This window comes from Ranitomeya variabilis, chromosome 5 (assembly GCF_051348905.1).
Source record: "Ranitomeya variabilis isolate aRanVar5 chromosome 5, aRanVar5.hap1, whole genome shotgun sequence".
Classification (NCBI taxonomy): Eukaryota; Metazoa; Chordata; class Amphibia; order Anura; family Dendrobatidae; genus Ranitomeya; species Ranitomeya variabilis.
Genome location: NC_135236.1, coordinates 289,229,675 through 289,241,588, shown reverse-complemented (window position 1 = coordinate 289,241,588; position 11,914 = coordinate 289,229,675). Strand labels below are relative to the sequence as shown.

The 11,914-nt window shown below is 38.8% G+C and overlaps 1 protein-coding gene and 1 long non-coding RNA gene across 2 annotated transcripts in view; one reads left to right on the top strand and one right to left on the bottom strand.

Moving 5' to 3' along the window:
• The first annotated feature begins 539 nt into the window (after positions 1–539).
• The window catches only part of LOC143773624 (uncharacterized), a 259,564-nt gene continuing 248,189 nt past the window's right edge, over positions 540–11,914 (top strand). Inside the window, exons 1-2 of the mRNA XM_077261024.1 lie at positions 540–562; positions 4,036–4,232. Coding sequence (XP_077117139.1) covers positions 4,063–4,232 — 170 coding nt within the window. The 5' untranslated portion in view covers positions 540–562; positions 4,036–4,062. The remainder of the gene's footprint in view (positions 563–4,035; positions 4,233–11,914) is intronic.
• On the bottom strand, positions 9,801–11,658 carry LOC143773623 (uncharacterized). The gene is made up of 3 exons (XR_013215260.1): positions 11,409–11,658; positions 11,157–11,320; positions 9,801–10,048 (listed from the first exon to the last, which is right to left on the bottom strand). It is a non-coding gene; the product is annotated as an uncharacterized LOC143773623 (long non-coding RNA).

Genomic DNA, 11,914 nt, shown 5'->3' with positions numbered 1-11,914 from the left:
AATAACAGGCGATCCAAACATGATATCTCCCACAAAATGATATCCATAAAGATGTCAGCTCGGCATGCAAAAAATAAGCCCTCACCGGTCTTGGAAAATGGCGCCACTTTTTTGTTATTTTTGCAAACTTTGGATTTTTTTTTACCACTTAAAAAAGAACCTATACATGTTTGGTATCTGCAAACTCGTAATGACTTGGAGAATCATAGACGCAGGTCAGTTTTAAAATTTAGTGAACGTGGCAAAAAATAAAAAATATAATAATTGTGCAATTGCGCTTCAATAGAAAACTAATAAATAACTAATCTGTAGAGGCAGTTTCTGATGTGAACAGTTTCCAGCAGAGATAAGACCAATAGTTTCTGACTAAACAGGTCTCTTTCTTGCTAAGCACTTAAGCCAGTGAAGAAATCAAAGTCAACATTTACTGGCTTAGTAATATCGTGCTCAACCCCTCCCTGTATTCATGACCATGAATCCTAGCAACCCTACAAGGTGTAATGTGCATTTATTGTAGCACTACATGCTCTACACACTGAAGGTGGTGTCATTCCATTACCAGGTGAGCCTAGAGATCTGGGGCTTCAAAATGAATAAAACTTAAGTTCCTGTGTGGCAATTTTTGTTTTGGGTTAATTTTTGCCATCATAGATTAATTTGTGACAAAACACTTGTTTTTCTAGAACATTGAAGCCTAAGATGTACTTGTAAGAATCTGACATTCATTTTTTCCAGTGGTGACACACTTAGGTTGTAATAAGTCTGAAAGATTTGTTTAAATTACATTAGAGAAGTTGGACTTACCCTTTAAAGCGGGAAATTTGTAAGAATCATATCTGTAGACTCTAGACAACAAGGAAAACAGGTTGTACTTTACCATGGGTCATGAGCAAAAGGAATTCAGCTTCTGAGATCGAGTAAAAAAGCTTTAATCCAGATTACAAGGAAAGATAACATGACACAAGAGAAAAATGCGCAACACGGATTCACTTATGATCCTTCTTCATGGCATGAAGAATTATCATAAATGATCCGAAAACCTGCTGCATATTTTGCTCTTGTGTCATGTTTTCTTTCTATGGAATTTTGTATAAAGCTTTTTGACCAGATCTTGATTTTTAAGGGAACATCTTTGAACTTTTTTGCCCATGTACCTAATACACCAGTAGTATTAACTTTTTTTTAATGCAGTTCCTCAAACTTACCAAGCTCAAAACTATACATTGTTGGTTTCATGCCCCCTTTTATTGTGACCCCAATTACAAGTTTCATTTATGTCTTGTTTCATCAAGTCCTATTTATAGGGAATCTGTCACTTGATTTTACCACTCATTCAAACAGATTAAAAGTGTGTGTAGGCTATAAGAACACAACTAAATCCTTACCTTTGTTAAAATGCACTGCTGTGTTGTGGAAACATCCACTCTAGAAGAAATATGCAAATGAGGCTGAAAGTGCTCTGGTTGGGAGAGGGTACATCCACTGCCATGGCTTCCAGTTTCATTGTCAGCCTAATGCCATTCTCCGCTAAGGCCGGCGTCACACTCAGCGTATGAAAATGCGGTCCGTTTTTTATGGCCGTAATACGCAGAAATGTTCCCAAAATAGTGATCCGTATGTCATCCGTAGGCAGGGTGTGGCAGCGTATTTTGCGCATGTCATCCTCCGTATGTAATCCGTATGGCATCCGTACTGCGATATTTTCTCGCAGGCTTGCAAAACCGACATCTAATGGATTTATGTGCTCAGATGTTCGTTAAAACATATATACAGTATCTATATATATATATATATATGTCATTGAGACACACATATACACTCACCGGCCACTTTATTAGGTACACCATGCTAGTAACGGGTTGGACCCCCTTTTGCCTTCAGAACTGCCTCAATTCTTCGTGGCATAGATTCAACAAGGTGCTGGAAGCATTCCTCAGAGATTTTGGTCCATATTGACATGATGGCATCACACAGTTGCCGCAGATTTGTCGGCTGCACATCCCAAAGATGCTCCATACAAGGCAGGATGGATCCATGCTTTCATGTTGTTTACGCCAAATTCTGACCCTACCATCCGAATGTCGCAGCAGAAATCGAGACTCATCAGACCAAGCAACGTTTTTCCAATCTTCTACTGTCCAATTTCGATGAGCTTGTACAAATTGTAGCCTCAGTTTCCTGTTCTTAGCTGAAAGGAGTGGTACCCGGTGTGGTCTTCTGCTGCTGTAGCCCATCTGCCTCAAAGTTCGATGCACTGTGCGTTCAGAGATGCTCTTAGGCCTACCTTGGTTGTAACGGGTGGCGATTTGAGTCACTGTTGCCTTTCTATCAGCTCGAACCAGTCTGCCCATTCTCCTCTGACCTCTGGCATCAAGAAGGCATTTCCGCCCACAGAACTGCCGCTCACTGGATTTTTTTTCTTTTTCGGACCATTCTTTGTAAACCCTAGAGATGGTTGTGCGTGAAAATCCCAGTAGATCAGCAGTTTCTGAAATACTCAGACCAGCCCTTCTGGCACCAACAACCATGCCACGTTCAAAGGCACTCAAATCACCTTTCTTCCCCACACTGATGCTCGGTTTGAACTGCAGGAGATTGTCTTGACCATGTCTACATGCCTAAATGCACTGAGTTGCCGCCATGTGATTGGCTGATTAGAAATTAAGTGTTAACAAGAAGTTGGACAGGTGTACCTAATAAAGTGGCCAGTGAGTGTATATATATATATATATATATATATATATATACTGTATTTATATTTAATTCAGCGCTAGATAGCATAAAAGCCGGTAATTCAATTGCCGGCTTTTGCTATCTCTTTCCCAAACCCGACATGATATGAGACATGGTTTACATACAGTAAACCATCTCATATCCCTTTTCTTTTGCATATTCCACACTACTAATGTTAGTAGTGTGTATGTGCAAAATTTGGGCGCTCTAGCTATTAAATTAAAGGGTTAAATCGCAGAAAAAAATTGGCGTGGGCTCCCGCGCAATTTTTTCGCCAGAGTGGTAAAGCCAGTGACTGAGGGCAGATATTAATAGCCTAGAGAGGGTCCATGGTGATTGCCCCCCCCCCCTGGCTAAAAACATCTGCCCCAAGCCACCCCAGAAAAGGCACATCTGGAATATGCGCCTATTCTGGCACTTGGCCACTCTCTTCCCACTCCTGTGTAACGGTGGGATATGGGGTAATGAAGGGTCAATGTCACCTTGCTATTGTAAGGTGACATTAAGCCAGATTAATAATGGAGAGGCGTTAATTATGACACCTATCCATTATTAATCCAATAGTACGAAATGGTTAATAAAACACACACATTGTTACAAAGTATTTTAATGAAATAAAGACACAGGGTGTTTTAATATTTTATTATACTCTCAATCCAACTGAAGACCCTCGTTCTGTAAAAAAGGAAAAATAAAAAATCAACAATATCCCATACCTTCCGTCGTTCTGGCACGTCCCACGATGTAAATCCATCTGAAGGGGTTAAATCATTTTACACCCAGGAGCTCTGCTAAATCAGCTGTGCTCGTGGCTGTAAAAATACGGGGAATGAATGGAGTGCAGGGGAATGTCCTGTAGTTACCTCGAGTCGCTGTGATGCGCCCTCTGCTGGATGTCCTCATATGAACTCGAGCCTGGGAATTTTTCCCTTGCGGACTTACATTCTACGGGATACTGGGGAAGAGACAGAAGGTCAGGGATGCAACAGCTCTGGTGGTGGTGAGGCGGCAGCTCGGGTGGTTGGTGAGGCGGCAGCTCGAGCGGTTGGTGAGGCAGCAGCTCGGGCGGTTGGTGAGGTGGCAGCTCGGGCGGTTGGTGGATTCACTTGTGTTCTTAAAACCACCTACACACAAATGTAATCAGTTTGGGAGGGAGCGGGGAAGGGCTGAATGATCTGACAGATTCCCTTTTACCCCCACCTGTGAAGGGTAACTGAGGAAGATCTTTTCTCATAGTCATTGCAGATACTTTGAGTCAGATACACGCATTTATTAACATTTTATGATGTACCATTTCCTCAGCATCCTTAAATAAGGCTATTTCCTTCAATGGATCACACAATTAGACGTCAGTTTGTGGAGGACCGTGCCACTATATTAGATGCGCTTCCAGTCACATGGAATGTGAAAACTCCTGGTCCTTATTATTGTATTACAATGAAAATGTCCCGGCTAAAAGACTTTGTTTTCAATTTCGAGTTTGGATCTTCATATTCCAGGTAAGTGTGGGTTTTTATAATTTTAAATGATGTAGAAAGGGATAAGAAGCAATTGTATCATTAAATAAAATACCTTGCAGTTTATTACTCAAGAATTCCTAATATTTAAAGAAGAGGGTTAAAACAGAGCCAAGATAGGTTATTTAATTTTTATTTCAATGTATTACTGTCATTCTTTTAAGGAAAAGATATTTTTTGAGAATTATATTTTTTGTTAGCTGGAAGATCATATACCGAACCACTGTCAGCATGAATCAGAGTTTGGCTCCCTTACTGCAGCCATGTATATTTTACTGTGAAATACTGCGACATTTCAAAGAAAACATTCTTTTAAAAGCTGTTCAGAAATGATGCGATGAGGATTAGTAGTCCAATAGGCAGGTCGCCTGTGGTTACTACCAGCCCCAATCCCCTTGACTGGGAGGTCGTGTTCTAGATACATACAAAGGGAGATGCCTATCAGCATCAGGATGTGAGGCTAGGAGAAGCCTTCGAGATCTGCCTCTTCAACTAACTTCTGTCACTTCAGCTAGCTGTTTTTGTGGCATTGTCCCAAGCTGACTTTTAAAAGTATGTTCTTTCTGAAATGTCACAGCATCTCAGTCAATCAAAAATGTATTCGTGTATCTAACAGAAATCCTAAAACACCACAAGAACACAGTTATATCCCATAAAAAATCACTTTTATTAATATACCTTTAAAAACAATATGTAGGCACAAAGGACAGGGTAGGGAAGGTGGAGAACTAAACCACAATACACTGTAAGCGTAGGGACCTGTGAAACCCCCCATAGCCGGTGTACCCAGCAGTACTCAATAGTAATAAGATAACAGCCCATGAAAATAAGAAGAATAGTAAATGAAATACAACAGGCGTGATATCAAGCACCTAACTAGGTGCAGACACAGTAATATAGGTACCGTACCTGGTGTGTGCACCAACTAGGGGGCCCAGGACCCTCCCCTGTGTATCTAACAGAGTAATCTCTGTTGTAGACAGTATATTAACCTCTTCATGACCGTGGGATTTTCCATTTTTCCGTGTTCGTTTTTTGCTTCCCTCCTTCCCAGAGCCATAACTTTTTTATTTTTCCGTCAATATGGCCATGTGTGGGCTTATTATTTGCGGGACGAGTTTTACTTTTGAACGACATCATTGGTTTTACCATGTCCGGTACTGGAAAACGGGAAAAAAATTCCAAGTGCGGTGAAATTGCAAAAAAAAGTGCAATGCCACACTTGCTTTTTGCTTGGCTTTTTTGCTAGGTTCACTAAATGCTAAAACTAACCTGCCATATTGATTGTCCAAGTCATTACGAGTTTATAGACACTAAACATGTCTAGGTTCTTTTTTATCTAAGTGGTGAAAAAAAAATCGAAACTTTGCTAAAAAAACAAACAAAAATTGCACCATTTTCCGATACCCGTAGCGTCTCCATTTTTCGTGATCTGGGGTCTGGTGAGGGCTTATTTTTTGCATGCCGAGCTGGCGTTTGTAATAATACCACTCTTGTACAGATACGTTCTTTTGATCGCCCGTTATTGCATTTTAATGCAATGTCGTGGCGACCAAAAAAACGTAATTCTGGCTTTTCAAATTTTTTTCTCGCTATGCCATTTAGCGATCAGGTTAATCCTTTTTTTTATTGATAGATCGGGCGATTCTGAATGCGGCGATACTAAATATGTGTATATTTGATTTTTTGTTTTATTTTGAATGGGGCTAAAGGGGGTGATTTCACTTTTTTTTACTTTTTTTTTTACTTTTGCCATGCTTCAATAGCCTCCATAGTAGGCTAGAAGCTGGCACAACTCAATCAGCTGAATTGCAGGCTTGCTATGAGCGCCGTCCACAGGGTGGCGCTCACAGCAGGCCGGCATCAGTAACCATAGAGGTCTCAAGGACCTCTATAGTTACTATCCTGATGCATCGCTGACCCCCGATCATGTGACGGGGGTCGGAGATGCTCTCATTTCCGGCCCAATAGCCGGAAGCGCCGGTTAAATGCAGCTGGCAGCGTTTTGACAGCGGCATTTAACTAGTTAATAGCGGCAGGTGGATCGTGATTCCACCCGTCGCTATTGCGGGCACATGTCAGCTGTTCAAAACAGCTGACATGTCCCGGCTTTGATGCGGGCTTACCGCCGGAGCCCGCATCAAAGCGGGGGTTCTGACCTTGGACGTACTATCCCGTCCGAGGTCAGATAGAGGTTAAGGTCACGTGCACACAATGAGTATTTGGTGAGTTTTTTCCATCAGTAAAAGACCAGGGTGTATGGGTGGATGACAAACTCACATTTAGTGGCCAGTGTGCACAGTTCTGGTCTCCGGTGTATAAGAAAGACATAGCTGAACTAGAGCGGGTGCAGAGAAGAGCGACCAAGGTTATTAGAGGACTGGGGGGTCTGCAATACCAAGATAGGTTATTATACTTGGGGCTGTTTAGTTTGGAAAAACGAAGACTAAGGGGTGATCTTACTTATTTTAATGTATAAATATATGAGGGGACAGTACAAAGACCTTTCTGATGATCTTTTTAATCATAGACCTGAGACAGGGACAAGGGGGCATCCTCTACGTCTGGAGGAAAGAAGGTTTAAGCATAATAACAGACGCAGATTCTTTACTGTAAGAGCAGTGAGACTATGGAACTCTCTGCCGTATGATGTTGTAATGAGTGATTCATTACTTAAATTTAAGAGGGGACTGGATGCCTTTCTTGAAAAGTATAATGTTACAGGTTATATATATTAGATTCCTTGATAGGGTGTTGATCCATGGAACTAGTCTGATTGCCGTATGTGGAGTCGGGAAGGAATTTTTTTCCCCAAGGTGGAGCTTACTCTTTGCCACATGGGTTTTTTTTTACCTTCCTCTGGATCAACATGTTAGGGCATGTTAGGTTAGGCTATGGGTTGCACTAACCACATATAACCCTTTCCATAAATCAAATGTCAAAAAAGGGTCAGAGAGTTTTAATCTTAAATATCTAACAAAATTTATTAAATCAAAAATGACAAAATAGTAAAATACAAAGGTGACACTAAAAGCGGGGTATTTAGGAGATAGTTCTGTTACATCATATGTTGCATTAAAGAGTATAAATATATATAAATATTGGTCCCATCAGGAATCCTAATACAAAAAATTATAGCACAATTATCAAGGTTCATAGTAACATCCCATACATAGGTGTGTGTAAGTGGCTAATCAAGCCTAGAAGTAAAGGATAGTACTGCAGGCAGCGTCCCATGTATGGGTGTATGTAAGTAACTAATCAAGCCTAAGAGTAAGGGGAAATAATACAAGCTGCAGTTCCAAGCCCAAACTAGAAGTGCTGTAGTGCATGTAATATATAAGAGCTATAAGTACTCAGATATCAAATAACTAGCTCATAGTGAGCGATACAACTTACAAAATATAATGGTAAATCACAGATCTCCACCCGCCGCCTCAACGCGCGTTTCGCCGATCTTCTTCAGGAGCGTGGTTAAACGACGCGAGTGTGTCGGTATAAATAGCTCAATAAGCCAATCAGGATCGTGTATTCCGCCCGATGTCAGTCATAGCGGCGCAAGCGCAGATAACACTACACTTCGTGATGAGCACTTCCGTCCGCACTTCATGGAACGCACGCCATCCACCGCTGCTAAGCAGCGGGGATCACGTGCGTATACCTGAGAAGCACACCGGGAAGGCTGAGTGCAGGGACTCCGAGCATGCGTACTGACTGCTAACAAGTAAGAATAAGAGAACTAAGTGTTAGGACTCCAAGCATGCGTATTAACTGCTAAGCGGCACAGACCGTATATGTATAGAAAAAGAATGGAAAGGGAAGAGATTTGTGTACCTCAACTAACAGATATCACAGATTACAACAGGGCAAAAATAGATAATAACTAGATATTAGGATGATATAAATATTCCATACTATATGTATGTTAAAATTATAATACTATAGAAATTATATATAAAAATATTAGTAGTATATTAAAATATTGTATACTATATATAGCAATAACATGATATAAAAATATACTGTGAGTGTAGAAAAATTACAGCATTATCTGCATAGTGATGGCATATAAATAATGACTACCATAATGGTGCAGAAAAGTGATAATTATTAATAAAGTGATTATAAATAATATATACAGGTATATAAAAATATATACCTAAATGGTTAGATATATATGAAAAAGTGAGTAATACAATAATAGTGATAATAGTGGTATAATAATAATTATTATTAGTTAACCACTCGTATATACGCACAAAAAGCAGAATAACAATCAAGTGATTATATATCAATATAACTATATATAAAAAAAATATATAAGTGATAAAAAAGTGATGTATTATTAAAAACATATAAATAATTAACCACTAATATATACGTACAGGAACAGAATACATATATATATGATCATACATGACAGAGTACAAAATATACATTTATTCCTCAATAGATGTATCAAATTTCAAGAGGACTTCCAATATACATGACCTAATACCCTTTATAGTATGATAATTCGCATTTGATAAAAGATGTCCCTGGATATTAGTATGGTAATATCCAGATAATTTCAATCTGTGCAGCTTTATTTCACGCAGCTCATGTCCATGGAGTCATAGTCAAGAATTTCAACTTCATCCCTGAGATACATTGGGCAGCCATATCAATGATGATAAATAAATCTGAAAGATTATATATAATTAAAATCATATAAAAACACACAGAACACGACATAGAATAAAACAAAAAAGCCCATTAAAACTAAATAACCTCATAGGAGCCAGAATAAATAACAGAGAAGCAAAAAACGAAAAAAGAAAAAAGCAAAACCTAAGAGGCCATGGTATTCAAAGAAATTACCCAAAACCATGACTCTCATTTAGTCCATAAGGGGTTAGTGAATTGAGTCTGAAAATCCAACGACTCTCTACTTGGGACAGTACTTTAAACAGATTCCCTCCCCTTATACCCAAGGTTACCTGGTCTATAGCCATGATTTCAAGCCCTCTAGCATCTGAAATATGAAAAGCCCTGAAATGACGAGGAAGGGTCCTTCAGTTGTTCGTCTTGTTTGGCGTCTTTAGATTTTTCAATATCATGCACATGTTCTCTTATTCTTATGCGAAGTTCTCTTGTGGTCATGCCAATATATATTTTATGGCAGGGGCAACGTGCAAGATAAATTACTCCCTGAGATGTAAAGTCAGATATTTTCTGATTGTATATTTTTGAGTTTCATCAGCATTATAGAATTCTTTACTTTTGATGGTATTAGCGCATCCTTTGCATCTTTTACAGGGAAAAAAACCTTTAATTTCTCCAAAAATGTTTTGCTGAGAAGGTTTTGCAGGAGAATAATGACTTCTAACTAGCATATCAGCTAAATTTTTAGATCTTTTAGCAGTTACAAGTGGTTTCGGAGGAAGGGTTTTCTTTAAAATAGGATCAACAAGAAGAGCATTCCATCGGCTATGGATGATTTCTATAAAATCTTTCCATTGACTATATAGGGTGTAATTAGTCTCACCTTAGATGTATCCGGAATTTTTTCTTTTGTTGATATAATAGTTGATTTCTTGTAACTTGTTGTGTTTTTTTTATAGGCATATTGAATTCGTCTATGTCCATAACCCCTTTCTCTGAATCTTGAATAAAGATCTTTAGCTTGCTCTTGATATGCTTCTTCCGTAGAGCAAATTCTTTTGGCTCTTATATATTGTCCCACCGGGATAGAACGAATTGTAGATGGCAAGTGAGAAGATTGTGCATGTAGAAATGAATTCGTAGCAGTTGGTTTTCTGAAATGGTTGTAAGGATAGAGCCATCATTATTGATAGATATGTCAATATCAAGAAACATAACTTTACGTCCATATGAGTAAGTCAAATAAATGTTAGAATCATTATCATTAAGCGCTGTCATTAAGCTTTTAAGCTCATCTATAGTTCCCTCCCAGACAAACATAATGTCGTCTATATATCTAATCCAATTTTGGATTTTATTGATGCCAGGGATGTTCGAACATTGGAATAGATCTCGTTCCCAGAAGCCTAAAAATAAATTAGCGTAAGAGGGGGCGCATGCCGCCCCCATCGCTGTACCCTGTACTTGGAGGAACACCTGATCTTTAAAGGTAAAGCAATTGTGGGTCAGAATAAATTCCAGCAGAGTGAGAAGGAGTTTGCAGAGATTATTATCAAGATTACTATTCTGTAAAAACCATGTTACCGCTGCTATACCTTGAGTGTGTTTAATTGAGGTATATAGTGCCTCTACGTCCGCAGTGACAAGGATCATGTTGTCATCAAGATGAAGTTGGTCTAATCTTTTTAGTGCCGCAGTTGTGTTTAAAGTAAAGGACGGAAGGGTGGTTACAATTGGTTTAAGGTAGTAATCAATTATTTTACATATAATCTCGGTAAGGATCCCATTATCCGATACGATGGGACGCCGGGGGGGGGGGGGGGCTAGGGCATTTTTGTGTAATTTAGGGAGGAGATAGAAAGTTGGAAGTTTTGGCTTTAATGTTTCTATCACCTCCAGTAGTTTTTTTAAAATAATTCCCTCCTCGTAAGCCTCCAGTAGGATGTTCACTAATTCCCTTTGGTATTCTTGAGTTGGAATATGGGTTAATCTTTTGTAACATTGGCTATTAGATAACAATTTAAAGGCTTGCCTCTCATGTAGTTCATTTGGCCAAATAACTAAGTTGCCCCCTTTATCTGCTCTTTTAAAGGTGACATCCTTCCATTCTTGTAATTCTTGAATTATTTTTCTCTCTTTTAAATCACTAGATTTAAAATAGTATTTATGACTTATTTTTTCGATATCTTCTGTCACTAATTTTATAAAGACATCGACTGCTGGACAAGAATTCATATAAAGAAAATTAGGGAAGGTGCTCACCGGATCAGGAGGATTGTTTTCATCTGCCAATGATTCAAGAATAGCGAGAACCTCTTTTTCTTCTTCAGAGTTCAATATTATCCCCATGGCTGATTTTTCGTGAAATCGTTTTAGAATTAATTTTCTTGCAAACAAATGGATGTCTTTTATTGTCGTGAATATGTCTAGTGGTTGAGGGGGAGAAAATGTTAAACCTTTTTCTAATAATAATATTTGATCATCAGAGAGTGTATGAGAAGATAAATTAATTACCTTTGGCTGATCGGTACGTTTCTTATTCTGCCTCTCTTGATATTGATTTCTTCCTCCAAAGCGTGTTTTAATTCGCCTCGAATTACGGTATTCGGCTTCATGTGTTGATGGCGCACTGCTAGATGCAGAAGTAATGGAGGAAATAGATGGACTCCTAGTGGTGTTAGCAGGTTTACCACCCTCTTGTGATCTAATTTGCCATCGGTAGATCTTTTTTTGTTCATAATCTTGTCCCTCTGGTATTTCTTCCTTTTAGTAGAACTGATTTGTTGTTCCCATTTTTCAAGTTCTAAGTTAATATCATGATAAAATTTATTCAAATCATCAGCATTTAGTCCCGATGTAAGATCTTTCTTTATTGAGTTCAACTCCGTATCAATTTCTTCCAATAGGGATGTATTTTTAACATTTATAATTTCCATTAAGTTTTTAGAGCATAGGGAGGCTGTATTCATCCATTTAGTAATAAGTTCAGAGTCATCCAGCCCAAAAGTAGGATATAGCTG